This window comes from Pleurodeles waltl, chromosome 10, assembly GCF_031143425.1.
Source record: "Pleurodeles waltl isolate 20211129_DDA chromosome 10, aPleWal1.hap1.20221129, whole genome shotgun sequence".
NCBI lineage: Eukaryota > Metazoa > Chordata > Amphibia > Caudata > Salamandridae > Pleurodeles > Pleurodeles waltl.
The window spans coordinates 467,207,302-467,234,454 of record NC_090449.1 but is presented as its reverse complement, the minus strand read 5'-3'; the positions used below and the strand labels follow the sequence as shown (position 1 = coordinate 467,234,454).

At 44.5% G+C, this 27,153-nt stretch overlaps 1 protein-coding gene across 1 annotated transcript in view; it reads right to left on the bottom strand.

Moving 5' to 3' along the window:
* Positions 1-27,153, bottom strand: part of LOC138261625 (SCO-spondin-like) — a 1,514,343-nt gene that overhangs the window by 855,736 nt on the left and 631,454 nt on the right. The window contains exons 63-64 of the mRNA XM_069210750.1: positions 4,067-4,237; positions 1,609-1,861 (exon numbers count right to left, since the gene is read on the bottom strand). Of these exons, the coding sequence (XP_069066851.1) occupies positions 1,609-1,861; positions 4,067-4,237 (424 nt within the window). The remainder of the gene's footprint in view (positions 1-1,608; positions 1,862-4,066; positions 4,238-27,153) is intronic.

The following is a 27,153-nucleotide window of genomic DNA, read 5'->3' as shown; positions in this document are numbered from 1 at the left end:
CCATAGTGACGGGCGGCGGGGAAGTGGAGGTTGCTCCACCTCCACCGCCACGCCAACAGAACACCGTCCAGCGAATCACGTCCTGTGATTCGGCGCAGCGTTTTTCTGTTGGCGGTGTGGTGTCGGCGGAGCTGCCCCCATGGCTCCCGTCCCCTCCAGGAGGATCGACGGAACAGGTAAGTCAATCGTCTGTTAGGGGAGGAGAGTGGGGGGGTGCTGTGTGTTGTGTGGGTGCACGGGGGTGTGCGTGGGTGTATGTAGAGGGGTGTGTGAGTGCGTGTATGCTTGTGGGGGTGTTGCGTGTTTTGGGAATGAGTGCGTGTATGTCTGTAGGTATGTCTGTATGGATGTGCGCATGTATGTTTGAATGTGGGTGTGCATGACTGACTGTGTGTGTGGATGTTGGCATGTATGTCGGTGTGTGTGCTTGTATGTGTGTTGGTGGTGCCTGCATGCGTGTCGAGTGTGTATGTGTAAGGTAATGTTGGGGTGGGGAGGGGGGTCCTGCCACCTTTGGGGGGTGGCAGGAGTGGTGGGGGGTGTAGGGGAGGGAGTCGGGGTGGGGGTGGGAGGTGGGGGAGACCCCTATCAGTGCCAGGGTAGAAATTCCCTGGCACTGATAGTGCTTACCGCGATGGATTTCATGGCAGTTCCTACCGCTGGAAATCCACGGCGGTAAGCCGGGTCAAAATACCGGCGGCGGTACTGTCACGGCCGCCGGGCTGGAGACCCTGGTCTCCAGCCCAGCGGTCGTCTCTGCCCTGGCGGGTGGAATGGAGAAGCGGCAGAACCGCCATGGTCATAATACTCAAAAAAAGACCGCCAGCCTGTTGGCGGTCTTACCGCCTCTTTAACACCGTCCGCCAGGGTTGTAATGACCGCCATAGTGTGCTTGCAAACGGCCCCATTCTGCAAATCGGGCCATCTGTGACCACAAAACCCCTTTGTACATCTGGCCCTTATTGCCTCCATTGGCTGCTAAATTACAGTTCAGTTGCCGCTCACTGACAAATGAAGCTGTCCCACTGGAAGACTTCTGGCGTGTGGAAGGTCAACTCCAGGACGTCAGACCATCAGTTGAAACATTGAACAGCCACAGAAAAAATTACCAATGAGGATCCGGAGAATCATATTCAAAGATTATCGTTCAGTAGCCCACTGCAATATTTCATATTACTATTGACTCCAGGATACCAGGGCTACCAAAATATTGTAGGCACATATCGAGGGCCAACATATTGACCAGATAAGTATATATAGTGAAGAATAGGTTTACTGTACTTAACTACACATATATGTATTTAGCAAAATATGTATCTTCAAGGTACGTAAGTGTGGAGTTAAGAATAGTAAATCTATACTTACCTATATGCACTTATCTTCTCAATATTTTGGTCACAAAATGAACACAAACGTGCTTAATAAATACAAAGTACGGTTGTTTTACAGTTAAATTATGCCATTGAAAGTTGGGAACATGGCAAGAGATAAGATATTGTTTTCTTCCAAATAATTTTACTATCCTCTAGAAATATATGGGAATCGTTGCATTTAAGTCACAAATTGCTACCCACAGTGACATTAATCACCAAAATTCCCTTCTCCTACCAGTTGTTGCAGGAATCGAGGACAGTTGTGTCTCCTGGTTGGTAGAGTGTGCCCTTATGGTAGCACAAGCACTGGCTGGGAGGCACGCAGCTGTTGTTTTGCAGAAAGAGGCCCTCTGGGCAGTAGCAGCCCTCATAGCAAGCAGTGGTACACTCTACATTGGTAGCTTGGTCCAAGCAGAGCCGTGGGCACGGTCCTCCCCCACTGCGGCATTCCTCAGCTGATTGATAGATCATGTCTTCCGGGCAGAGCTCTGAAACAGAAGACTAGCAATTAATGATAGCTATGCAGGATAGGATAGACTGCATAACATCAAGGGGCAGCACAAAGTTCAGGAGAACACTAGAATTAAGAAACATCCCCCATTCACATATAATAACCATTACCTGCTGCCCGTACTTGTGAATACGCGCTAGTAGGTGCTGTGTTTTAGTGTATTAGCCTCCTCACCACATATACAGCATGTCTACGAAGAGATGCTTTTAGCGTTTTCATCCCTTTGCAACACACAGTTTCTTTGTGGTGATCTATTTTAGTGTCCAGGTGCCCAGCAGATCTGAGTAAGGCTCTGTGTTGGAGTGACAAATGACCCACCTTAAACATTTTAGCTTTAGCCCTGCAGTGTTCCTCAGCAAATCCCTAGTCAGCTCCTATATTTGGGACACCACAAGTGCGCCCTTGGTAAGCTCTCAAGCTCTTACGCTTTCTCGGCTCCTCATAGCCTGCCTACCTGATTGAAGGCGGTCTATCGTCTTTGTGAGTGCACCACACATCTGTTGTAAAATTCATGCAGTCCCTTTACCATGGCATATTAAGTAACGTCTGCCTGATTTATTTCCATTAGAAGTTTTTATTTAGACCTTTGTGTTTTAATTTGGACACTAGCTGTTCATTTGGTCCATTGTAAGCCTTTAGGTGAATATGTACTGTTTAAATAAGGTTGTCTTATATTTTCCCTCTTACACTTCCTCAGCTCATCATAAGCTAACTGCCATATTGGAGGCACACCTTTGTCTTTGGGGGTGCACCGCATATCTGTTGTAAAATCCATGTAGTCCCTCTACCATAGCATATGAAATACATCGGCCTGGTTTATTTCCATTAGAAGTTTTTATTTGGACCTTTGTGTTTTAATTAAGGCACCAGCTGTTTATGTGGTCCATTGTCAGACTTTAGCCGCATATATTCTGTTTAAATAAGGTTGTGTTATATTTTTCCTCTCAGTTTTGCTCCCCTGCGGCAGACCTGTCTGACTAGATAATGTGGGTCTTGCTTAGCACAGAGGGTAGAACCAATATTAATAGCTATGTATTGAAACAAGAGATAGACAGGAATACTGTCCTGAGGATTAGGGCCTACTTAGGAGGATGTAAAAACAAAGGGGTGCTAGCACAGCCAAACTGATGTGCAGTACAGAAGACAGTTCTGCACTGACCATGTCTTGGGAATGTTCTCTGTTTATAAGTGTAACATTTTCATTACTGAGAATATGTGGCAGCTAAGTGGACCCGACTTCCAAATGGAGCTTGACCAGAAAAGTCATAATACAAAGTAAAATTTGGTCTAACTACATTAATATTGGTTCGTATTAAATATTGAAAGCAGCATGCGGAAGACTATCTTGAATGTCTTAATTGGTTAATGTTATACAATTAATATATCTTGTGTAACCATTGCTGTCCTGGGTTCATATTTAATGAACAGCATACTGACCCCGTCTGTACCATGCCATTTTCTAAGTGGCTGCACCAGTAGCAGACTGCGACAGTGCCTCCTATTACAGGGAAATTTGCAATTCCCAAAGCAGGCTGAAACTCGCACCTGCTTAGAGAACAGCTCATTTGTGAAAAGAGACCAACTGTTTAAAGTGTTTCAAGCCACTGTTCCAGTTTTCCCTGAAGCGACACACCTGACTGAACATTATAAGGGGACAGTGATCCCCCTGCAGTTGGGTGCACTGAGTGACTACACCCACCAGATGAGGAATGCATAAGACCCCTGTGTACCCGTAACAAGGGGGTCCCTCTGTGGCACATTAACCCTGCGCCACCTTTATGTGGCACACAGTCAGTGTGCCTCCTATCAGCACTTTGCCTCTGCACTTGCCTCTGTAATACATTGCGGGCAGAGAGGCAAAGTATTGCCTTATTTGCATGGAGACACTTCCCCATGCTAAAGAGGAAACATCCCTTGTGACCACACCAGTACAATTAAAAGTGCCAGCGCTGTCCCTAATTTAGAACAGGCAGCACAAGCATCTGTAGATCCTTCTATAATCCCTTAATGCAGGGAGCAAGAAGCAGGCACATATGCCCATTCAAGTCAAGGACCACTTTTTGTAGTACATCCCTTGGTATCCTCAGTCTTAAAATAGAAGGGTGAACACGATGCATCATCTTTGAAAACAAGCAACACAAAATGGAGAAAAGCTTGACAATAGGACTTGAGCTCCTTTTACCTTGGCAGGGGTGCGTATTACAGTCTCGTGTTTGGATCTGTGGACCTGTGCATTCTGCTCCTCCATGGGATGGGTTGGGGTGGGAACAGGATCGGTTCCGAATCTGAATTCCTGAATCACAGGATGCTGAGCAGTCAGACCAAGAAGACCAGCCAGTCCAGCCTCCTCCCACTTAGGGTCAAAAACAGAAATGGATGTGAACAGAGAGATCAGTGTGCTACTTAAGACTCCCAAAAAAGTACATTGCGTACAAGTGAGTTGGCCAATATTATCATCTTCTTTAATCATTTTGAAGAAGAAGGAATCCATCATAAAGTACTATGTAACAAGAAAAAGACAACTTTCTTAAAAATATGGGCATATTGTTGACATCTATTCCAGAAGATATCTGACGTTCTTCCATTTCTCTATCCAACTACATGTGTTCTGGTCTATATAGACATTAATAGATCTCCAGAGAGGTTGGTGGCTTCAAAATCCCTTTGGGTGCATAGTTTATTGCTCAGGTGACTGTTTATCGCCTAACTTTGATTAAATGATAAAAACTTGATGTTTTTTAGATGGCCATCTTTTTTCAAGGACTGAAAAAGACCTACTGGTTATTATTGAGGATCTGAAAGTTTGAATGTTACTGTCTCACTTACTTATCAGCCCTCTCAATAGTCTGATTCATTTTTTTCCTTCTCAGTATTTACTTTATGAGGTGTCACGAGCCCCCAAGACAGGCTCCTCTCCGAAAAAAAATTCTGACCTCCACACAACTCTAGATAAGATCTCTCTGACCACAGAACCTCTTGTGAGGGCTATCAACACCAAGCCATCCATCCTCTGACTGGGAGGGATGTTAAGCTGATACAAGGATACTAAAGTGGAGTAGGGTTATTACTTGTATTAAACTTGTATTAAACTGAGATGTGACCACTCTGTACTTTGCTGCATCCCACTGTTTACTGTACAAGAAAATGCATTAATGTGTTTAGGAACTGTCTGATCGCACACAGCAGACAGACAAATGAATTTCAGGAGTTGTGAAACAGTGAAATCAATAATCAGCAAACAAATTGAACATGTGTCTTAACTTTGGACTGACCAGAGAATACAGAAGATGGGTGTAGTGTGCAAATCTATTTTTAGACTGCAAACAAATTGGGGTATAAGCCAATTAGGGAGAGGGTTCAGTTCTATAAATCTAAATGTCTGGGAGTAGGAACATATGGAGATGGCGTGTGGGGTTATGAAGCGCCAGCAAGAATGCAGGTTTTTCAAAAAATGTTCCTCTGCCAATTACTGCCCATGCCAAAATCGAACCCAAGTTTTATTTCTGATAGTGAATTGGGTCTGAGCTATTTTGAAGATAAAATTAAAATGGCCCCCTTTTTATTCTGGGATTAAATCTGTTGTACCCCTCAAGCAGGTTTTATGAGAGACATTCTGCGTGACTGCCTGAAGCTGGACAATAGGTACATCCCTTGGCTGTCATGTGTCAGGAGAAGTTTCAATCACATGGGCCTGATCAACCTTTTTAAATATACCCGTAGACAGTATTGGGCCCCACCGAAGGTTATAGTTAAAGAAAAATCTCTCACGATGAATGAAGAGATTAGAATCACAATATTAAGCCACCTAACTTCAGTTCCTAACTATTTGCCAATTTCCACAAGACCTGGGATATAGCAGTATCTAATCTGAGTGGAAAATCCAGAACACAGGTTTTACCTCACGAGGCTCAGATTACATTTGATTTATTTTTATGGTTGCTTTTCCTAATCCTGGTTCCTGGTTTAAATCTTTTCCAGTCTGTCCTAGTAATAACGACACACCCTAATCAACGGTACTTTAACGGCTTTTTGCACATTATATAGCAGCCTGGGAAGACGCTTTTTATTACATTTTTAAAGCATAATCGCTTTACATCGCAACAAGAGGTGTTGATCTTTTAATTTTTTTTAAATATCTCTATATTTTGTTTCTCTGTTCTTAATTAGATTTTATCTGGAATAAAATTGAGAAGGAGGTATGCTTCATAAGAATATTTTTGAGTTCTGATGAGACGTTAATAGTATTTAAATGATAGTTAGTCGCCAGGGGTGCTCATAAAGCAATTTTATATAATTTGGTAAATGTATAAATAAATTATGTTTTATGGTGCTTTTAAACATTGTTGTGTAACAATTTCTTAATAATCTCTGACTCTGAAAAACCATATGATTTGCAATGTATTCTAAATTTGTGTTTTTTATGGTCATTGTTATGACTGAATAAAGACTATTGAATGAACGAATGAATGAACAATGGAACCACATTCCCCTCTACCTTGTGTCCCCCACCACCAATACGAAATGGGTGATAAAAGTAGAAGACACAGCTCATGAAACAAACATACATATATCTACTATGGAAACAAATAGGAAGCAGGCAAAACCCATGTTGGAGAACCAGGAGTACATAATGGACCTCCAATTTAGATAAGGTATATGCTTTAGCAATTATGTACTTGCCCCAAGGTAAACTTGGAACATTGGAGTGCCTAATTGGAGGGCCTAAAATTGATAAATATGCCAGTTGTCTATCTAAACTACTATGTTCTTTTTTAGATAACAACACAGAACTCTAGCCACATCCAAACAATACAGAATAAGTCAGAGGGAAATGAAGATTTGAGCAGAATCATTGGAAACATTATTTCTTGCTCTATGTGCATGTAGATTCAGTTTTAGGTAAAATTTCCAGCCCCAAAATTATCCCTGTCACAGGAGAGAGACTTTACTACTGGATGTTTTATCAATCACCCAGTAACATTGTAAGTGTGATCCCTCAAACCCCAACTCTCATCAGCCGCCTACAAAGGTACCCCCGGCCTATGATTGCTGTTGGTTCTACCCACAAGTTAGCTACTTTTAGTTTACCTAAACTACATTAAAAATATCCATCAGAAACTGTAACATCAAGTGGATTACATAATCCCAGGGTAGAAATCCCTTCTCCTTACACCTAGTCTGGGAGGCAAACGCTTTTTGAAGTACTGCTAGTAAAACAACCGTAAAGACTCTAATCAAACTTAAATCAAAAGGGAAACTCTGATGTTCCAGTGTTATATTCTGATCTTCCAGTATGTGTGTAACTTCATTAGAGCCCCAAGGAAGAGGTGCAAGTAGTTGAGAGGATAAAGATAGAGTGGGACGATTCACTTCCGGGCCAGTGCTATGTGCCCTAGCAAAGCATGATGTGCTCCCCAAGTAAGGAAGTACCATAAGCTATGTTTATGGGCAAGCTTCCAATCTTAAAGAGATTAAGCATATTATCTGTCCATCAGGCATTGTCATGATATAAAAAGACTAATAAGAGAGGACACTGTCTATGACTTATTTTAATTAATTTAATGAGTGAGGGTGAATCAAATCTCCCTTCACTAGTCTATTGGATACATTTTCAGAAATGCCACTGAATCTAATATACAACGAGCTAGGATCATACAATCCTCAGCTAAAACATTACATATAACTCTGAAACAAAATAGATTTTTAAAAATATGTAGAAACATATAACAGGAGAATTTGTTATTTATTACAAATATATGTCTGTTTAAAATTGCAATAAAGCTCCAAAGATATTAACAATACTTAATGACTCTCATTATCAGTGAATCACATTATTCAAAAAATCTATTTATACAGTCAAATTCTAAGATAAGGAAAAAGGCAGATGCAAAGGATGATAGTTCCTGCTGTACCAGAACGAGAGAATATTTAAGGTAGTTGTCTATCCAGGGGGTGTTTAGTGGAACTCTGTGTATCAAATCCCAATGGCAGAATCCCCAAGTACATGGAGAGCTATGGTCACCCATTCCCCTAGATCAGTGGTTCCAAACCTGTGGGCCCCTGGGGGTGCGTGAAGCCTATCAGGGCATCTGCGACTCCTTAGAAAATTAAATAATATTAACAGATTAACAAAGGCCATATAAATTTCAGAAAGCAAAATGTAAATCTGAATATTTCGAAATGTTCTATAAATATAGAGGAATTTCAAATCAGAGCTAAAAATTAAGGGGCATATTTATACTCCGTTTGCGCCGAATTAGCGTCGTTTTTTTAGACGCAAATTCGACGCAAAACTAACTCCATATTTATACTTTGGCGTTAGACGCGTCTAGCGCCAAAGTTCATGGAGTCAGCGTCATTTTTTGGCGTGAACACCTTCCTTGCGTTAATGAGATGCAAGGTAGGCGTTCCCGTCTTAAAAAATGACTCCCAGGCATGTGCGTGGTATTTATACTCCCGGGCAAAAATGACGCCCGGGAGTGGGCGGGGCAAAAAACCCCGCATTTGCGCCTCTTTTTAACGCCTGGGTCAGGGCAGGCGTTAAGGGACCTGTGGGCTCAGAATGAGCCCAGAGGTGCCCTCCCCTGCCCCCAGGGACACCCCCTGCCACCCTTGCCCACCCCAGGAGGACACCCAAGGATGGAGGGACCCATCCCAGGGAAGAAAAGGTAACTTGTGGTAAGTATTTTTTTACATTTTTTTTGTGGCATAGGGGGGCCTGATTTGTGCCCCCCTACATGCCACTATGCCCAATGACCATGCCCAGGGGACATAAGTCACCTGGGCATGGCCATTGGGCAAGGGGGCATGACTCCTGTCTTTGCTAAGACAGGAGTCATGTTAATGGCGTCTGGGCGCCCCAAAAAAATGGCGCAAATCGGGTTAAGACGATTTTTTTGCCTCAGCCTGACTTGCCCCATTTTGGGACGCCCAAACGCCATTTTTCCCTACTCCGGCGCTGCCTGGTGTACGTCGTTTTTTTTCACACACACCTGGCAGCGCCGGTCGGCTAACGCCGGCTAACGCCATTCAATAAATACGGCACCCGCATGGCGCTTCAGAATGGCGTTAGCCGGCGCTAATTTGTTTGGCGCAAAACTGCGTTAGTGCAGTTTTGTGTCAAAAAGTATAAATATGGCCCTAAGTTGGTGTCCTCATTCTGATTCATGGAAGCGATGCAAGTGCATCAAACAGAATGTAGTATGGACAACTAGTGGTCTCAATTGAATTTAGAAGTGGTTTAGCATTTTCATTAAAATTGTGATTTTTTTGTTACTTGTTTGTGAAAATGATTACACATTTTAAAAATGCTTGTTTCTGTATTTTTTGTGTTCTGCAGTTCAAATCATTGAAAATGTTAAGGCTTGGGTCTGCTGCTTAAAGTAATTACTCAGTGAGGGTCCTCGGATTCCATTCGTGATTCACTGGGGGCCCTTGGGTTCCAGTAATGATTAATGGGGGTTCACGGGACTCAAAAGGTTTAGAAACACTGCCCTAGATGATGGGATTCCTGCTGCCCAATAAATCATGGAAATCAATAAAAGCACAAAAAGAAATAGAAGAGAAGAGAAGAAGTGACTCTCATCCTGTTTCCATCTTAGAAGTAATCTGATTCAACATCTGAAGCCACTGATTACAAATTCTGGAAACAGAGTGCAGGAAAGTACCCTCTTTTTGGCACGTTACCCCCAATTTCTGCCTGATGTCAGTGTGTTTGACTTTGTCACTGGGATCTTGCTAACCAGGACCCCAGTGTTTATGCTCTCTCTCCTCTCAATTTTGTCACTGCCTACTGGTAACCCAGTATTTCATCCCAAATTGGCATACTAGTCGCCCCTTAAAAGTCCCTAGCATATAGTACTTAGGTACCCAGAGTATAAGGGGTCCAGAGTATCCCTATGGGCTGCAGGATTACTTTTGTCACCCATAGGGAGCCCATGCAAAGTCTTCTGCAGGACAGCCATTGCAGCCTGCGTGAAATGGTGCATGGACCCTTTCACTGCCATTTTCACTGCACCAGGTCACTTATAAGTCACCTATATGTCAGGCCTTCCAACCCTAAAGACTAGGTGCAAAGTACCTGTGTGTGAGGGCACCCCTGCAGTAGCAGAGGTGCCCCCATGTCGTCCAGGACCATTTTCCTGGACTTCGTGTGTGCGAGGACACCATTTTACGCATGCACTGGACATAGGTCAATACCTATGTCCAGTTGCATAATGGTAACTCCGAATATGGCCATGTAAGGTGTCTAACGTCTTGGAACTGTACCCCAATGCTGATTTTAGTATTGATTGTACAATTCCATGCACAGATGGTGTGCTCCTTGCATAATCCAGTCTACACTGGTACAGCGACCCCCCAGTCCCGGCTCTGGTGTGAAACTGGACAAAGGAAAGGGGAGTGACCACTCCCCTATCCATCACCACCCCAGGGGTGGTCCACAGAGCTCCTCCAGAGTGTCCCTGGGTTTTGCCACCTTGGATTCCAAGGTGGTGGGGCACTCTGGGAGCATCTGAGTGGCCAGTGTCAGCAGGTGATGTCAGAGCGTTCCCCTGATAGGTGCTTACCTGTGTAGCTGGCCAATAATCCTTTCAGGGCTATTTAGGGTCTCTCCTCTGGATGTTTTCTCAGATTCGAATTGCAAGAATCCTCTGCATCCTTTACTTCACATGCTACCAACGAAACTGCACCTGGACCCTACAGGAACTCTACAAACAGCAACAAAGAAGCAAAGACGACTTCTGCAACATTGTATCTTCACCCCCTGCCAGCTACGGCAACTGTTTCCAGGTTGTGCATCCTCCAAGGACTGCCTGTCTTCAGCCTGCACTAGAAGAACGAAGGAATCTCCCTTGAAATGAAGAGTCACTTCCCTGCTTCAGCAGATACCCCTCTGCAGCGAAGACCTGTGGCGTGGGTCCCCTTTCTTGGCAAAGTGCGTGGATCCAGCAACACGGGTGGTGGATTGAAGTGGTCCCGATGGTCCTAAAGTCCAGCTGTCCAACTTTGGTGGAGGTAAGAGTTTGCCTCCCCATGCAAGACAGTACCCCTGTACACCACATGTTTTGCAGTTGCCAAGGCTTGTGTGCGACCTTCCATGAAGTTCTTCGTGCACAGCACAGCTCTGGCCCCCAGAACTCCTTCCTGCAATGCACAGTTTCCTGAGTAGTTCTCCAGCGGCATGGGATCCCTTTGTGTAGTCCAGGGTGGGCCTCCATTTGCACCTTCTTTGTCCCCGTGCTGTGGGACTCCGATGCACGCTGCCTGGTCTTCTGAGGGCTCTCTGAGTTGCTGAGAGCCCTCTCTGTCTCCACCTCCTGGTTAGAGGCCACCAGGTCCCGGGCAGCACCATTTTCCACTAACCACAATCTTTGCGTGTGCTAAGGCTTGTTGGCGGAATCCAGCAACGCAAACCAGACTACAGTCTTCCATCCGGCATGGGACATGATCTGCACCAACCAGGAACCCGCATCCGTCTTCTTGGGTGCAGTACTGACTATTCTTCTTCACCAGTGGTTCTTCATTTGCACTCTATTCCGGGTTAGCAGAGGCTCCTGTTCTCCATGGACTCTTCAGTGCTGCTTGGACATGGTCCCCTTCTTCCACCGGTCTTCAGGTCCATTAATCCATCATTGGTGTCTTGCAGTCTCTTCTGGTTCTTGCAAAATCTTTTATCACATGTTCTAGGAAACTTATTGTGATTTGCTCCTACTTTCCTGGCCTCTAGGATGGGTTCTAGTACTTACCTTTGGTGTTTTCGTACACCCCCAGCGCCCCGCTACACACTACACTTGCCTAGGTGGGAAAACAATTTTCTCATTCCACTATTTTAGTGTATGGTTTGTGTTCCCCGTAGGCCCATTGCTATCTATTGTGATTTTCACTATTTGCACTGTTTTCTAACTGTTTTTACAGCTATTACTGCATTCTAGTGTATATACTGTGTACATTACTTACCTCCTGAGGGAGTATAGTCTCTAAGGTATTTTTGGCATTTGTGTCACAAAAATAAAGTACCTTTATTTTTGTAACACTGAGCATTGTGTGACTACAGTGATATTGCATGAGCGTTGCATGTCTCCTAGATAAGCCTTGGCTGCTCAGCTACAGCTACCCCTAGACAGCCTGGCTTCTAGACACTGCCTACATTTCACTAATATGGGATAACTGGACCTAGTATAAGGTGTAAGTACCTTTGATACACACTAAAAACCAGGCCAGCATCCTACACGGAGTGATTTGGAAGTGATTCCTGAAACGACTTCAAGCAAAGTGCACTCCCTTGGATCTTTCTGATGGAGAAAAATCTCAAAAGGGCAAGACTGGGTGCAGCAACAATGAAGAGCTAGAAATGCAAAGCATTCCTATTTCCAGGGAGACGATCTGGAGAAACTGCTAACCTACAGGAGGCTCAATTTGACATTCATAGACATTTATTAGTAAAATGTTCCATCACAAGTATCTAGTTGAAACCATTAGAGTCTTTTAGGAAAATCCTGTTGGGAGAATATAAAAAGTCTGAAAATGTTTCAGCTTCATGACATGGAACAAGGCTGCACCCTATGGAAGGGGAAACATCCTGAACAACTAGGTCTAAACCACTACTTGCCTGAACCACTACTGCTAAACAACTAAAAAGTCTCTACAACTAAGTACTGAACAACTACTGTCTAAACAACAATTGTGCCTGAATAACAATTGCATGAACAACTAATTTTAAGGTAAGGTTTTCCTTTTGGTTTTTATGGTTTATTAGTTGTTTAGAATATATATATATATATTAGTTGTTCAGGCAATTGTTATTCAGGCACAGTTGTTGTTTAGACAGTAGTTGTTCAGTACTTAGTTGTAGAGACTTTTTAGTTGTTTAGCAGTAGTGGTTTAGGCTATAGTTGTTTAGGACCTAGTTGTTCTGTCACATATTCCTATGGAAGAGTTCATCATGGACGTGGCAGAGATCATCATGCTTGACTGACTGTTGTGTAATCTTCCTGGTTAGTTAACAGTCGCACACGGTGATGCCTCTCTTTGGGACCTCATTAACAAATATGTAGTGTCTTTGTAACTGGAAGCACCCTGTTACTTAATTTGTTATTTTTGAAACTGTTCATACAGCATGCATGATATAGTACTTCTTAAAGGTTCAGCAGTCCATGATGAAGGTGCTGGGCTGTAAGTAGTAAGGAAGGAGAACTGCGCTGGTCTCCTAAAGACAGTGGAAACATTGATACTGGCAATAACATATGACAGTGTGAAAGCCAAACTATCAGTAGTGACAGGAGAGAGAAAATCTATGGCTGAAGTGACTGCAATTCAAGAATCATCTTCAGGAACTACACTTTCCATGGCAGAGATTTGGACATTGGTTACCAATGCCAGGTACAACAGAATTGATTACACACTTGGCTGATCCCCTCCCCATCCGTTTCATATTTGTTGCTGAAAGTCTAAGTAAATAATAAACCAGGTTTTTACAATTCAGCCCACTTTCTGTTTCTGTGTCGGAATGCATACCCTCTGAGACGAAGAGTAGCAAAGGCAATGTCTGTGGTACTAATGGGCACACTAGAAGCAGCAGTTGCTACCCTGGCTAGTACAGTCAGCAACCATGGCACAAACTCTTCAGTTTAAAACTAGAGAGGAAGGTTAAACAGGTGGGGGAAGATGTCACGTTCTCAATTTATTACACCCAAATCTTCCATCAGCGAATTCAGAGATTAGTCATCTTGCTAATTATTATTCTCTAGATCTAGTGGTGCACCACCTTACTGACCACTAATGAAAAGCTATTTCTGGTCCTAGTGTCTAGTAATAACCTATAAGTCTTGTCAGGTTTCAGTGGAAAATTTGTCTTCACAAGTATCAAAAATAAAAAAAGAAGCATTCACCCCAGGCGGGTGTTTTCTGAAGTTCATTCCTGTTTACTGACTTTCTGTGCACCACGTTCTGGAGGGGGACTATGACCCCCAGGCTTTCTCTCGACAAACAGGGCCCCAGGGAGACAGCGACGCACATTAAATCGCAAAAGGAGTCCAGCAGCGTGGGAGTTTTCTGAAGCTCATTCCTTCCTTATTGACTCCCTGTGCACCACAGTGTGGGGTGGGACTTCACCCCAGACTCACTTTTTGCAAGGGAGACAACAGTGCGCATTAAGGCGCAAAAGGAGTCCCACAGCAGGGGATGTGCGTGAGGCAGGCTGGGGCATGTGCCAGGGCAAATACCGGGAGAACTCCGGGACAAGTCTGGGCCCATCTTCACCCGTTATTAACAGGAAGTGGCGTGGCATGGCCATCCCCCTTAGCCCTAGAAAGGAGAGACATCCCTGCTCATTTTCATGAGGTATAAGGTGTAATATTCCAGTTGACTTGTTTTTTTATTTTATTTTTTTATTTGTGGACGGTGTCATCACTTCACTGCATCTATGTGTAAAAGGGAAGCAAACGGTTCCCACGTGGGCAAAATGATCCCTAATAAGCTCACACCAACTATTACAATTTACATATCTTCCATCATGGGCGCAACTGACTTGGAGATTGGAAGGTTTGAGCTGCAATTAGACACTGCATGCCGCATGTCACTAGAAGCAGTGCCTAGTCACTCAAGACCATCTGATCAATCAGGCACTTTATCCCTTATTGTTAGGGAGGATGGGGAGAGCAATTGAGCCCGCACACTGCTTGTCCCACTTCAGCAACTATAATTGATAATACCATTTGAACTTCCAGTAATCCTTGTGTCCAGCCGAATATCCTGGCAGAAGTTGTGGAAATAGTTGCAGATATACACTCACATTCCACTGCCCCCCCCTTCAAAGAAAAATACGAAATTATACCAACCTGCGAAGAAATAGAAAATGACTTTGACACACCTTGTGCCCTCTCATAACCCAGGTTGTTAAGCGTCCAGAAAGTCAAATTGGGAAGATCCACTGAAGGGGTTGTTTACAGACTTCTTCAATTGCTTTTGTGATAAAGTGATGGATAAGCTACTAGTCAAACTTAACTCTGTGCAGCCTGACATTTATATGTATGCACATAAGGCTATTTAGAATATCCTGGCTCCTACACACAATTTAGGCCCCACTCCTTGTGTACAACCACTGTCTGAAAATGCCCCTAGTCGCATTCAGGCTATTCCAGCATTTACGCAGATAGGGCAGGCCACAAACGAGGTACCATCTTCCAGGCAATACAGGCTATCACCAGGTGTGGAGGATGCAGCACCTCTATTATCATCTAGGAGTAATATATATCCAGATAGTGGCGGTCTGGGATAGGACCCTCCACCCCAAAAGGGACGCCAGCTTTTAAATAGGTACCTGCTACCCTCTAATACCCAGTCCACTAGTCTACACCGGAACGTACACCATATGTTTTAATTTTAGGTCAAGTTCCACCTCTCTCACCCAATACAAAAAAATCTTGGCAGGATTTAAAATACAGGGTGATGCACTGGCTTAGGTCTAAGTCTGGCTGCCCTTGTGATCTTGGGAATGAGATTTTAACAGTAAGGAGAGTCACTTGGGTTGGTCATTCCCTTAAATTTACTGATGGTGACTGTGTGGTAGTAAATTTCAGAAATCCCTCCCTGGTCAAGAAGGTACTGGGTGCGTTAGGATGTCTGACACATACAAAGGGCAAGATCAGGGCTCTATCCTTAGGCATCTAATATAAACCTTGCTATGTACGTAGTCACAACCAGATGGCCTTTAATACTCTTGCCCCCATGATACACATCAGGGAACTCTGCCCCTCTGTTACTTTGCAAAATCATTTTGCACCCTTTGCTCTGAGAAGTCTACACCTACACAGTTCTCATAGCAAATGCCCCTCCTAGATACTTCTGTCCGCAATTTATCTAGCATGCCTTTAAACACAGCTGCTCACAAGGGCTTGAAGAGGGATTCTCAGAGTAACATGCCCTGTAATCTGCTTTCATGGAATGCGGCAGGTATAAAAAGAAAATTATCTAATGGAGACTGGATCTCATTCACTAAGGGGTTTGACATAATGGGGGTCATTCTGACCCTGGCGGTCATCGACCGCCAGGGTCGACGACCACGGAAGCACCGCCAACAGGCTGGCGGTGCTTCCCAGCCCATTCTGACCACGGCGTTAAAGCCGCGGTCAGAAAAGGGAATCCGGCGGTTTCCCCCATGCAAGCAGCGCCGCCATGGAGATTCCGACCCCCTTCCCGCCATCCTGTTTCTGGCGGTTTTTACCGCCAGGAACAGGATGGCGGGAACAGGTGTCGTGGGGCCCCTGGGGGCCCCTGCACTGCCCATGCCACTGGCATGGGCAGTGCAGGGGCCCTCTAACAGGGCCCCATAAAGATTTTCACTGTCTGCATTGCAGACAGTGAAAATCGCGACGGGTGCAACTGCACCCGTCGCACCCCTGCAACTCCGCCGGCTCCATTCGGAGCCGGCTTCATTGTTGTAGGGCCTTTCCCGCTGGGCCGGCGGGCGCTCTTTTGGCGGTCGCCCGCCGGCCCAGCTGGAAAGCCAGAATGGAGCGGCCATTTGGCGGTGACCGCCAATGTGTCTCCAAGCGACCTGGGCCATGGAGGACTTTTATGTAAATGGGTTTCGCTCCTTTTGTGCTGCAGCATCTCTGTCTCCTTTGGGGAGGGGAAAGGGAGGTTTGGCCTTTTTGATTTCAGTCAAATTTACAAGTGTAGATGTAAAAGTTTTATGCTTCACTTCCTGGTTCCAAATCCTGTTTTTGTCAGGGTTGTTTACAGACCTGCTGATCATCAATTTTTATCATAACATTTTTGATCAATGTTCATCTAAAGTCATAGACTTGCTTGCCAGTCATATGATACATTTGAAACATAATTTAGCTTCTTCTTGTATATTGGGGGTAGGTGACTTTAATTGTACCCTTTGTCCCTTTACCAAGAGTAGGGTCAGTGGTCTGGGGATAGGGATGATCTAAACCAAGAGGGGACCCATTTTAAGCACACGGTTTATGGGGATGCAATTAATAATATGGTATTGAAATTTGATCTTCTCTTAGCAGGGGTGTGTGGACGGACCATTTCTAACCACTATCCATCCTTTTCAAGGGGAGGAACACATAGCACTCTAGATTTTATTTTGGTCTCTAAAACATATAGGCCCAGATTTATGAAAAAGTGGAGCTTCAGCTCTGATGCACCACTTTTTCTGCGCAAACCTACTGGCTCCTAATGACACCATGGTTGTGCCGTATTCAACATAAGGCGCACCTCTGCGATAGTTAGAACAATAAGATCAACATTTTTGTGGTGCTGTGCTCTTTTGGCGGTGCCCGCCGGCCCAGCTGGAAAGCCAGAATGGCATCCGCGGTCTTCTGACCGCGGAGCGGCCATTTGGCGGTGACCGCCAATGTGTCTCCAGGCGACCTGGGCCATGGAGGACTTTTATGTAAATGGGTTTCGCTCCTTTTGTGCTGCAGCATCTCTGTCTCCTTTGGGGAGGGGAAAGGGAGGTTTGGCCTTTTTGATTTCAGTCAAATTTACAAGTGTAGATGTAAAAGTTTTATGCTTCACTTCCTGGTTCCAAATCCTGTTTTTGTCAGGGTTGTTTACAGACCTGCTGATCATCAATTTTTATCATAACATTTTTGATCAATGTTCATCTAAAGTCATAGACTTGCTTGCCAGTCATATGATACATTTGAAACATAATTTAGCTTCTTCTTGTATATTGGGGGTAGGTGACTTTAATTGTACCCTTTGTCCCTTTACCAAGAGTAGGGTCTGTGGTCTGGGGATAGGGATGATCTAAACCAAGAGGGGACCCATTTTAAGCACACGGTTTATGGGGATGCAATTAATAATATGGTATTGAAATTTGATCTTCTCTTAGCAGGGGTGTGTGGACGGACCATTTCTAACCACTATCCATCCTTTTCAAGGGGAGGAACACATAGCACTCTAGATTTTATTTTGGTCTCTAAAACATATAGGCCCAGATTTATGAAAAAGTGGAGCTTCAGCTCTGATGCACCACTTTTTCTGCGCAAACCTACTGGCTCCTAATGACACCATGGTTGTGCCGTATTCAACATAAGGCGCACCTCTGCGATAATTAGAACAATAAGATCAACATTTTTGTGGTGCTGTGCTCTTTTGGCGGTGCCCGCCGGCCCAGCTGGAAAGCCAGAATGGCATCCGCGGTCTTCTGACCGCGGAGCGGCCATTTGGCGGTGACCGCCAATGTGTCTCCAGGCGACCTGGGCCATGGAGGACTTTTATGTAAATGGGTTTTGCTCCTTTTGTGCTGCAGCATCTCTGTCTCCTTTGGGGAGGGGAAAGGGAGGTTTGGCCTTTTTGATTTCAGTCAAATTTACAAGTGTAGATGTAAAAGTTTTATGCTTCACTTCCTGGTTCCAAATCCTGTTTTTGTCAGGGTTGTTTACAGACCTGCTGATCATCAATTTTTATCATAACATTTTTGATCAATGTTCATCTAAAGTCATAGACTTGCTTGCCAGTCATATGATACATTTGAAACATAATTTAGCTTCTTCTTGTATATTGGGGGTAGGTGACTTTAATTGTACCCTTTGTCCCTTTACCAAGAGTAGGGTCTGTGGTCTGGGGATAGGGATGATCTAAACCAAGAGGGGACCCATTTTAAGCACACGGTTTATGGGGATGCAATTAATAATATGGTATTGAAATTTGATCTTCTCTTAGCAGGGGTGTGTGGACGGACCATTTCTAACCACTATCCATCCTTTTCAAGGGGAGGAACACATAGCACTCTAGATTTTATTTTGGTCTCTAAAACATATAGGCCCAGATTTATGAAAAAGTGGAGCTTCAGCTCTGATGCACCACTTTTTCTGCGCAAACCTACTGGCTCCTAATGACACCATGGTTGTGCCGTATTCAACATAAGGCGCACCTCTGCAATAGTTAGAACAATAAGATCAACATTTTTGTGGTGCTGTGCTACGCTATCCTTAAAACGTTTGAAGCTAGCCTACCAAAGTGCAAGGAGGCCTATTGATTTAAATGGGTGTGTAATTTTAATGCCTGCTCTGAGCAGGCATTAGAAATGACAGAAACAATTACGCAGTGAAATCTGTTAAATTTCACTGCACCATTTTTCAGGCCTCCTAGCGCCGGAATGCTCCCCTTGCATACATTATGCCTGCCGCAAGGGGTAACAAAGTAGAGCAATGCATGTATTGCGCCACTTTGTAAATATGGCTTGGGGGAAATGACGCAATGTGGCTAAAGGTAGTGCTAGCGGTTTTTTGGCCCCATGTCCCCTGATATTAAAGTTTAGAACCCTATCCAGTTGTGCGAGTGAACATAACCCACTGGTTGTGACCTTTAAATCTAGTGCTTCCAGCACAGATTGTAGTAAGGAATCCCCCTATTACATTTCCTGCCAATAGTGAACTCCGTCTTAAGTGGGCTTGTGTTGATCCATCTTCCTTTATGAAGTTCTTGGTCTCTCAAAAGTTTTATTTATTGATTAATTGTTTAGAACTTAGTACACCTGTTTCTCAGATAACTGAGAGCTTTGCTAGCCTCTCCTGCTCGCTGTCAGTAGCCCTGACCACAAAGAGCAAACTGCATTCTTCACTTACCCATCAGTGGTTCAGTTCAGCATGCTTGAAGGCTCATGGGGCCTTAAAGATGGCCCTGAAGGCCACTCCAATAAATCAGGAGATCGTTTAATTGGCAAGGTCATCTTATAAAGCTACACTTATGGCCAGGAAGATAGTACTCAGGCCCATATTTAAACTTTTTGGTGCAAAACTGCTCTAATGCAGTTTTGCGCCAAAAAGTTTAGTGCCAGCTTGCGCAGTTCCTGAGCGCCAGCTGGGCGCCATATTAATGGAATGGCGAAAGCTGGCGCTCTGCTGGTGCTAAGCTTGGGCACCAACCCAATGGCCAGCACAGGGGACAAGGGTCCCCTGGGCATGGCCATTACACCCAATGTCATGCAGGAGGCCCCAGGTTAGGGCCCCTGATAGTACTTAGAAAGAAAATAAATACATACCAATACTTACGCTACGTACCTGGGATGGGGTCCCCCATCCTCTGGCGTCCCTCTGGTGTGGGTGGGGGTGTTCCTGGGGCTTGGGGAGGGCACCTGTGGACCTATTCCATGGTGTTTAACCATGGAAATTGATCCACATGTCCCCTAACGCCTGGTCTGACCCAGGTGTTAAATAATGGTGCAAAGCAAGCTTTGCACCATTACTTAGCCCCTTCTCTTACCAGTGCGTCATTTTAGCATGGGGGATAAATATGGGGTTATGGGGATAGCATAATTTTTTAGACGGCAACTCCTACCTTGCATCTCATTGACGCAAGGTAGGTGCACGCATCCAAAAAATGGTGCAAACTCCAATATTTTGATGCTAGACGTGTCTAGCGTCAAAATATAAATATGGAGTTAAGTTTGCGCTGAATTTGCATCACAAAAATGATGCAAATTCGGCACAAACATAGTATAGATATGCCAGTCAGTATATGAGGATTATATGAAGGCAGGCAAACTAAAGGACTTGAACTTAGTTTGGCAGGTGATAAATTGTCCTCTGATCTCAGCAGGACCCCTGTCTAATATTGACTGCGTCATTTCACCCGATGTGTGGGTTTCCCACTTCTCTGCAGATTTTAACTCTAAGGTGCTTCAAGTTCGGGAAGGGGACCCAGAGGTAATATCACTAGTTGATCATGCAAGTACAGTTGTTTTCAGCTTGACTATTAATATAGAGGATGCTGCACAGGCAAATAGAAAGAGTAAAAGTGGTAAAGCCCTGGGACCGGACGGCGGCCCAGTGGACCCGTTTAAAGAAAATGTAGAACTTTGGGCCCCACTTCTGACAAATGTCTTCTGTGCTGCAAAAGTGCCCCCTTTTGCCCTCTAGGAAGGAAGCAGTTATTGTACCTATTTTCAAGAAAGGGGACAAATCAAATCTGACTTGTTACCACCCAATATCCTTACTGGATTCAACTGTTAAGATACTTGGGAGAGTACTCTTGCGAAACTTGAAGCTTGGGCAGACAAAAATAATATTATTTCAGATCTTCAGTATGGGTTTAGACAGGGTACTGGGGTGACAGAACAGTGTCTTAACCTCTCCTACTAAAAGGAAAATATGTTTATGTTAAAAAGTCTGCTGTGCACCTAGCCTTTATGGACCTATCAAGTGCATTTGATATGGTTAATAGGTCCAAATTATTGGAAATGTTGAAGGAATTAGGGATGGAAAAGGGTCACCTTCTGCAGAAGAAGATGAATACCCAGCGAGTGGGAAATTGTTATATTCCAGCTCTTCTCTATGCCAATGACACAGTTCTCTTAGCTAGTATTGCAAATGGCCTCCAAAGGTAGCTGGACGGTATTGTAGCATTTAAAAGTGCCCTGGATCTAAATTTCAATGAATCAAAATCTTTCATTTTAACTTGTAGGCCAAAAAGGACCAAATCAAAAAACTTTAATATAAAAGGATTGCTAGTCCGAAAGGTTGATAACTTTAATTACTTAGGTATTCCTTTTGATCCAAAACTTATGTGGGCACGCTTTGCCTATACTTTGGGACACAAACCTATTAAAGAAATGATAACACTGTTTAAATCAAAATGTATCTCTGTTGAGTCTTACGGGGAGGGAGTATGGGGGGCATTGTAACACGTATACCCTTCAGAAAATACATAACAGCTTTTTTGAAAGATTTCTGTTGGTTCCCTCAGGAACAGCCACCTTTTTCGTCACTCAGAGGTTGGTTTGCCTTATCTTGATGCTTGCCTTTGTTAGCCTCTCTTTTGTTATGGGCTTAAATATGGCTGTCGAGTGATCTTGGCCACAGGAAAATTATTTTTATATTAGATTGCATGGCCTTGGAAAAGGAGGCTGAGATTCCTTGGTTATCCTCTATTAGGAATATGTGTCTATTGCTGAAAGTAACTGATGCATGTAATAATCTGGAGCAAATGGTTTCATCTACAAAAGCCCATATTACATTCTCTTTTATTGACCATCGCCAGGGCCTCCGCTTAGCTGTTACTTTAAGGATGCCCTCTTTGGAGCAATATCTGCTGCTAGAAGATGTGTGCAAGTTTGAGTTTTATTTCCTGTTTGTAGAAAACAGCCATTTCAGATTTGATCTCACTATGCTATGTTTGAACATATTACATATTTTTTTTGCATTCCCGCTACAAGGCAAATCTCTGACAACCTTCCACCCTGTCCCTGCGACAACTGTTCTGCTCTATCAACTTTTCATTTAATGCTGTTCTGTTCACTGTATAAGTCTGTTTGTATTTGTTTTCTTTTTCCGATTTTGCACCCTATGAATTTGTTGTCACATAGGTTGGGCTTTCAATATCTTCAGTAGTTGGATTCTATTGAGAAATGTAGCGCGGTTATCAAATTTATTAAGTTGCGTTGTTGTATTCCCATAACAAGGTATATGGGCTGACAACTTTCCACCTTGTTCCTGCAACAACTGTTCTTCTCAACTGACCATTCATTTAATTTTGTTCTGTTCACTGTATAAGGCTGTTCATACTTGTTTTCTTTTTCAGAATTTGCACCCTATAAATTTTTTGTCACATAGGTTGGGCTTTACATATCTTCAGCAGTCAGATTCTATTCAGAAATAGATCCAAGATCCTGGCGGTGCTGGCAGTTCCCTGGAGGTCCGACCGCCAGGGTTGTAATGTGGCGGTCCAGACCGCCACGCGAGTGTGGCAGTCTATAGACCGTCACACTCGTAACGAGCCCCTTAATATCAGGAGGTGGTGTCCATCTAAATTGTTTTTAGGTACTTAGCTATTATCATGTTTGCTATCGTACTTTTTGATAGTAACCAGTAGTTTTTAAACTGACGTTTTTCTTTTTAAGATTTCGTAATCATTTTCTATTTTTATTATTATGTCATGACATTTTGAATATGATTTTGTAAGTTCATTATGTGCTTTTATGGCATTTTATGCCGAATAAAGTATTCTCGACTTAACTTGAGTGTTTTACACTCAAATTTTTTACCAGCTTGCCCAAATTGATATATGAAATTATAGTTGACTGTTAGTAATATTATTATTATTATATAGTTTTGAAGGGTACATATCTACCTGACAAGGTTTCCTAGCACTACGCATGTGTAAGGAAGGCATGGAAATGCTATAACAGAATTAGATTTGAAGAGTCAGGTCTTTAGAAGTTTCCAAAAAACACTAAAGGAGTGACACTTTCTCAAAGAAATGGGTAGTGCGTTCCACAGTTCAGGACCCAGGTAAGAAAAAGATTGACCGCCCTTTCATGTTCTCATGATTCTTGGCACTGCAGAGAAATTACTATTGCTTCATCAGAGAGGAAGGCTGGGACAGTAGTGTGTCACAATAAACAAACTTAGAAACCATGGACCTGAGTTTGACATAGCTTTGTGCATATAGCACAATGCTTTAAACTGGGTCTGCTTTTCCACTAGAAGCCAGTGGAGGTCTCGGAGAAGACAGGACATGGAAGAATTTTTAGGGAGATGGAATAGTAATCTAGCGGCTGCATTCTGGACAATCTGCAGAGGTTTGAGTGAGGCCTTGGAGGCCCCTAAATAAAGAACGTTACCATAGACCATCCTAGAAAGAATCAAGGCCTAGATTACTGTTATTTGGGCATGACCAGGCAGAAGCCAACGAATTTTCCTCAACCATCATAAAACATCAGAACAAGTAGGGATTACCTTCGAAATTTGATGATTAACTGAGAGCTCATTATCAAGCCAAAAACTCAAGTTCTTAACCACAGGAATAGAGACAGGAGGAGTACCAAATATACCTAGCCAGTGATGAGGTCCCCAAACAATAAGCGAGGAGCAACTTTTTCAAGTTCAACCCACAGACTTTATAGTTTTTCTTAAGCATTTAAAAACCTCTAGCCAACTAATGCTTTGTGAATTATTTGTTTCCTTAGGGCCAGACAGTATTGTATTACATACACTGAGGGACTGATTCACAAAGGTAAACTTACACTTTTGTGTAAATGTACTCTTTTTCAGTATTCACAAACTCCAAGTTATTATTACTCTAGAACTGCTGAGGCCTGCCCTGCCTTTTTATGTGTGGAGTTCTCTGCCCTGATGCAGAGTCTCCGTAGTTGTAAAGTTATTAACTCCGAGTTAGGGAACACCAAAAAAGAGTAAACGTACACAAAAGTGTAAGTTAACCTTTGTGAATCAGGCCCTCAGTGTTTTTAGTTGCACAGTTCCTTTTCAAATTACAGTAAAAAATCAATTCCTCCTTTATATAGCCTTTGTCATTTCCGTTCTCATGTGTGTTCACAATTAACTTAGTGCCTTCACTGTTCTCGGTGGAACTGCTTGCCTTCCTAGAAAGGACTGCCGATGGAGGGTGCATGGCCTATTCCGAGCACCTCCTGGCAGCCTGTTTGTTATAATATGGCACAGGTGCATAGAACACTATTTTCAGACATCCCCTTAGAATTCCACAATCCGTTTCTGTGTTACAGAAGGAGCCGCAACCCAACCAATATTTCCAAAGTGCCCTGGGGATGCAGAAAGCGAGTGCACACACCTGTGGCACCCCCAGGACACTTTATGTAATATGCCCCCAGTGTCTTGCCCTGTGAAACTCAGAACATGTTTGTAAGCATTGTTGGCAGTCCCAGAGGTTCATCTCCAGTGATTTTAGGTTCAGGTAAACTTGGCCATATCTGTCTTCATGGTGCTTGTGTTTGATTAATCCCCATATTCATAGGAGCTCAATCTACTTTTCCTGGTCTCTTTTTCCATTCATCAAGATCCACTTTAATTATACTACAAAAGTGGGATTTACAATAGCAGTTTCATTAGTCTGTTGCGTAGGGGAAAGAGCCCTAATTTAGTTTTTTTCAATAAGGACTGATTCTCCATTATTCTGTAGGCTCCATCTAAAAATGACATCTGATTTCCATTTGAGACACAATAACATCCTCTATAGTTCTGTTGCTTTCATAGAATGCCTGCACTTACTGGATGTGTGGGTGTGGAAGGCAGTACATACTTACCTGGATCACACATTTGCCTTTAAGTATTGTGATACACTGTTTGCTGCCTTTGACCTGGCTCTAAAGAAACTTTCAACTCTGAACAGATTGGTGTTCTATCAATCACTTTACAATCACTTTACTCTTCATGCCAACACATAGTGAGTTGCCTTCAGGTAGGGGCTGTTCTGATAGATTTCTAAGGGCTATGGCATCAATCAGGACAGAGTGTTTATAAGGAATTGCTGCAATATGGGGTCTCTACACAAATGCCACGCGGCAGCTGCGCCTTCTTAATTGCACAGCTCCCCCAAGGCAGGGAAGTTGCCCCAAACAGTTAAATCAATCAATCAATCACAATATTTATAAAGCGCGCTACGTACCCGTAAGGGTTTCAAGGCGCTTTGGTGGGGGGGCGTTGCTGCTATTGGTCGAAAAGCCAGGTCTTGAGGAGTCTCCTGAAGGCGAGAAGGTCCTGGGTCTGTCGTAGGGGGGTTGGGAGGGAGTTCCAGGTTTTGGCGGCGAGGTAGGAGAAGGATCTGCCACCGGATGCCTTGCGTTGGAAGCGGGGGACGATGGCGAGGGAAAGGCTGGCAGAGCGGAGTTGGCGGGAGGGGACGTGGAAGTTGAGTCTGTTGTTCAGGTAGGTGGGTCCGGCGTTGTAGAGTGCCTTGTGAGCGTGGGCGAGGAGCTTGAAGGTGATCCTCTTGTCCACGGGGAGCCAGTGGAGGACTTCAGGTGGTGGGAGATGTGGCATCGGCGGGGTACGTCGAGGATCAGTTGGGCGGAAGCGTTTTGGATGTGTTGGAGTCGTCGGAGGTCTTTTGCTGGGATGCCTGTGTAGAGTGCGTTGCCGAAGTCTAGTCTGCTACTGACGAGGGCCTGAGTCACTGTTTTTCTGGTTTCCGTTGGGATCCATTTGTAGATTCTACAGAGCATGCGGAGAGTGTTGTAGCAGGAGGAGGAAACTGCGTTGACCTGTTTGGACATGGTGAGGGCGGAGTCGAGGACGAAACCGAGGTTGCGTGCATGGTTGGTTGGCGTTGGAGGGGGTCCCAGCGCGGTGTGCCACCAGGAGTCATCCCAGGCCGAGGGGGTGCGTCCAAGGATGGGGACCTCCGTCTTGTCGGAGTTCAATTTCAGGCGGCTGTTTCTCATCCACTCGGCGATGGATTTCAGTCCCTCGTGGAGGTTGGCTTTGGCGGTGTGTGGGTCTTTAGTGAGGGAGAGGATGAGCTGGGTGTCGTCAGCGTAGGAGAGAATGGTGAGGTTGTGCTGATGGGACAGTTGTGCGAGGGGGGCCATGTTGACGTTGAATAGCGTTGGGCTCAGAGAGGAGCGTTGGGGTACGCCGCAGATGATGTTGGTGGCTTCGGAGCGGAAGGGTGAGAGTCGGACTCTCTGGGTTCTGCCGGAGAGAAATGAGGAGATCCATTTGAGGGCTTTTTCTTGTATTCTGGCTTCATGGAGGCGTGTTAGTAGGGTGCCGTGGCAGACTGTGTCGAAGGCAGCGGAAAGATCCAGGAGGATGAGGGCAGAAGTTTCGCCGTTGTCCATTTGAAGTCTGATGTCATCTGTGGCGGCGAGGAGCGCAGTCTCTGTACTGTAGTTGCGTCTGAAACCGGACTGGGAGGGGTCCAGGATGGAGTTGTCCTCAATGTGGTGGGTGAGCTGAGCGTTGACGATCTTCTCGATGACATTTGCCGGGAAGGGGAGGAGGGAGATCGGGCGGAAGTTTTTGAGGTCGTTGGTGTCAGCCTTGGGTTTCTTGAGGAGGGCGCGGATTTCGGCGTGCTTCCAGCTGTCCGGGAAAGTTGCGGTTTCGAAGGATAGGTTGATGACCTTTCGAAGTTGGGGGGCGATGGTAGAGTCTGCTTTGTTGTAGATGTGGTGTGGGCAGGGGTCAGAGGGGGATCCTGAGTGGATGGAGTTCATGGTCTTGCAAGTTTCGGCGTAGTCTACGTGGGTCCAGGTGGTGAGGCGGTTGGCGTGGGTGGAGTTATCGGGGGTGGGGTCAGGCGGAGGTGTGGTGTTAAAGCTGTCGTGGATGTTGACGATCTTCTGGAAGAAGAAGGTGGACAGGGCGTCGCAGAGTTCTTGGGATGGTGGGATGTCGTTGACGTTGGCGCTGGGGTTGGAGAGCTCTTTCACGATGCAGAAGAGTTCTTTGCTGTCGTGAGCGTTGTTGTTTAGGCGTTCTGTGAAGTGGGAACGTTTGGCGAGTCGGATAAGTTGGTGGTGCTTGCGGGTGGCTTCCTTGTGGGTTG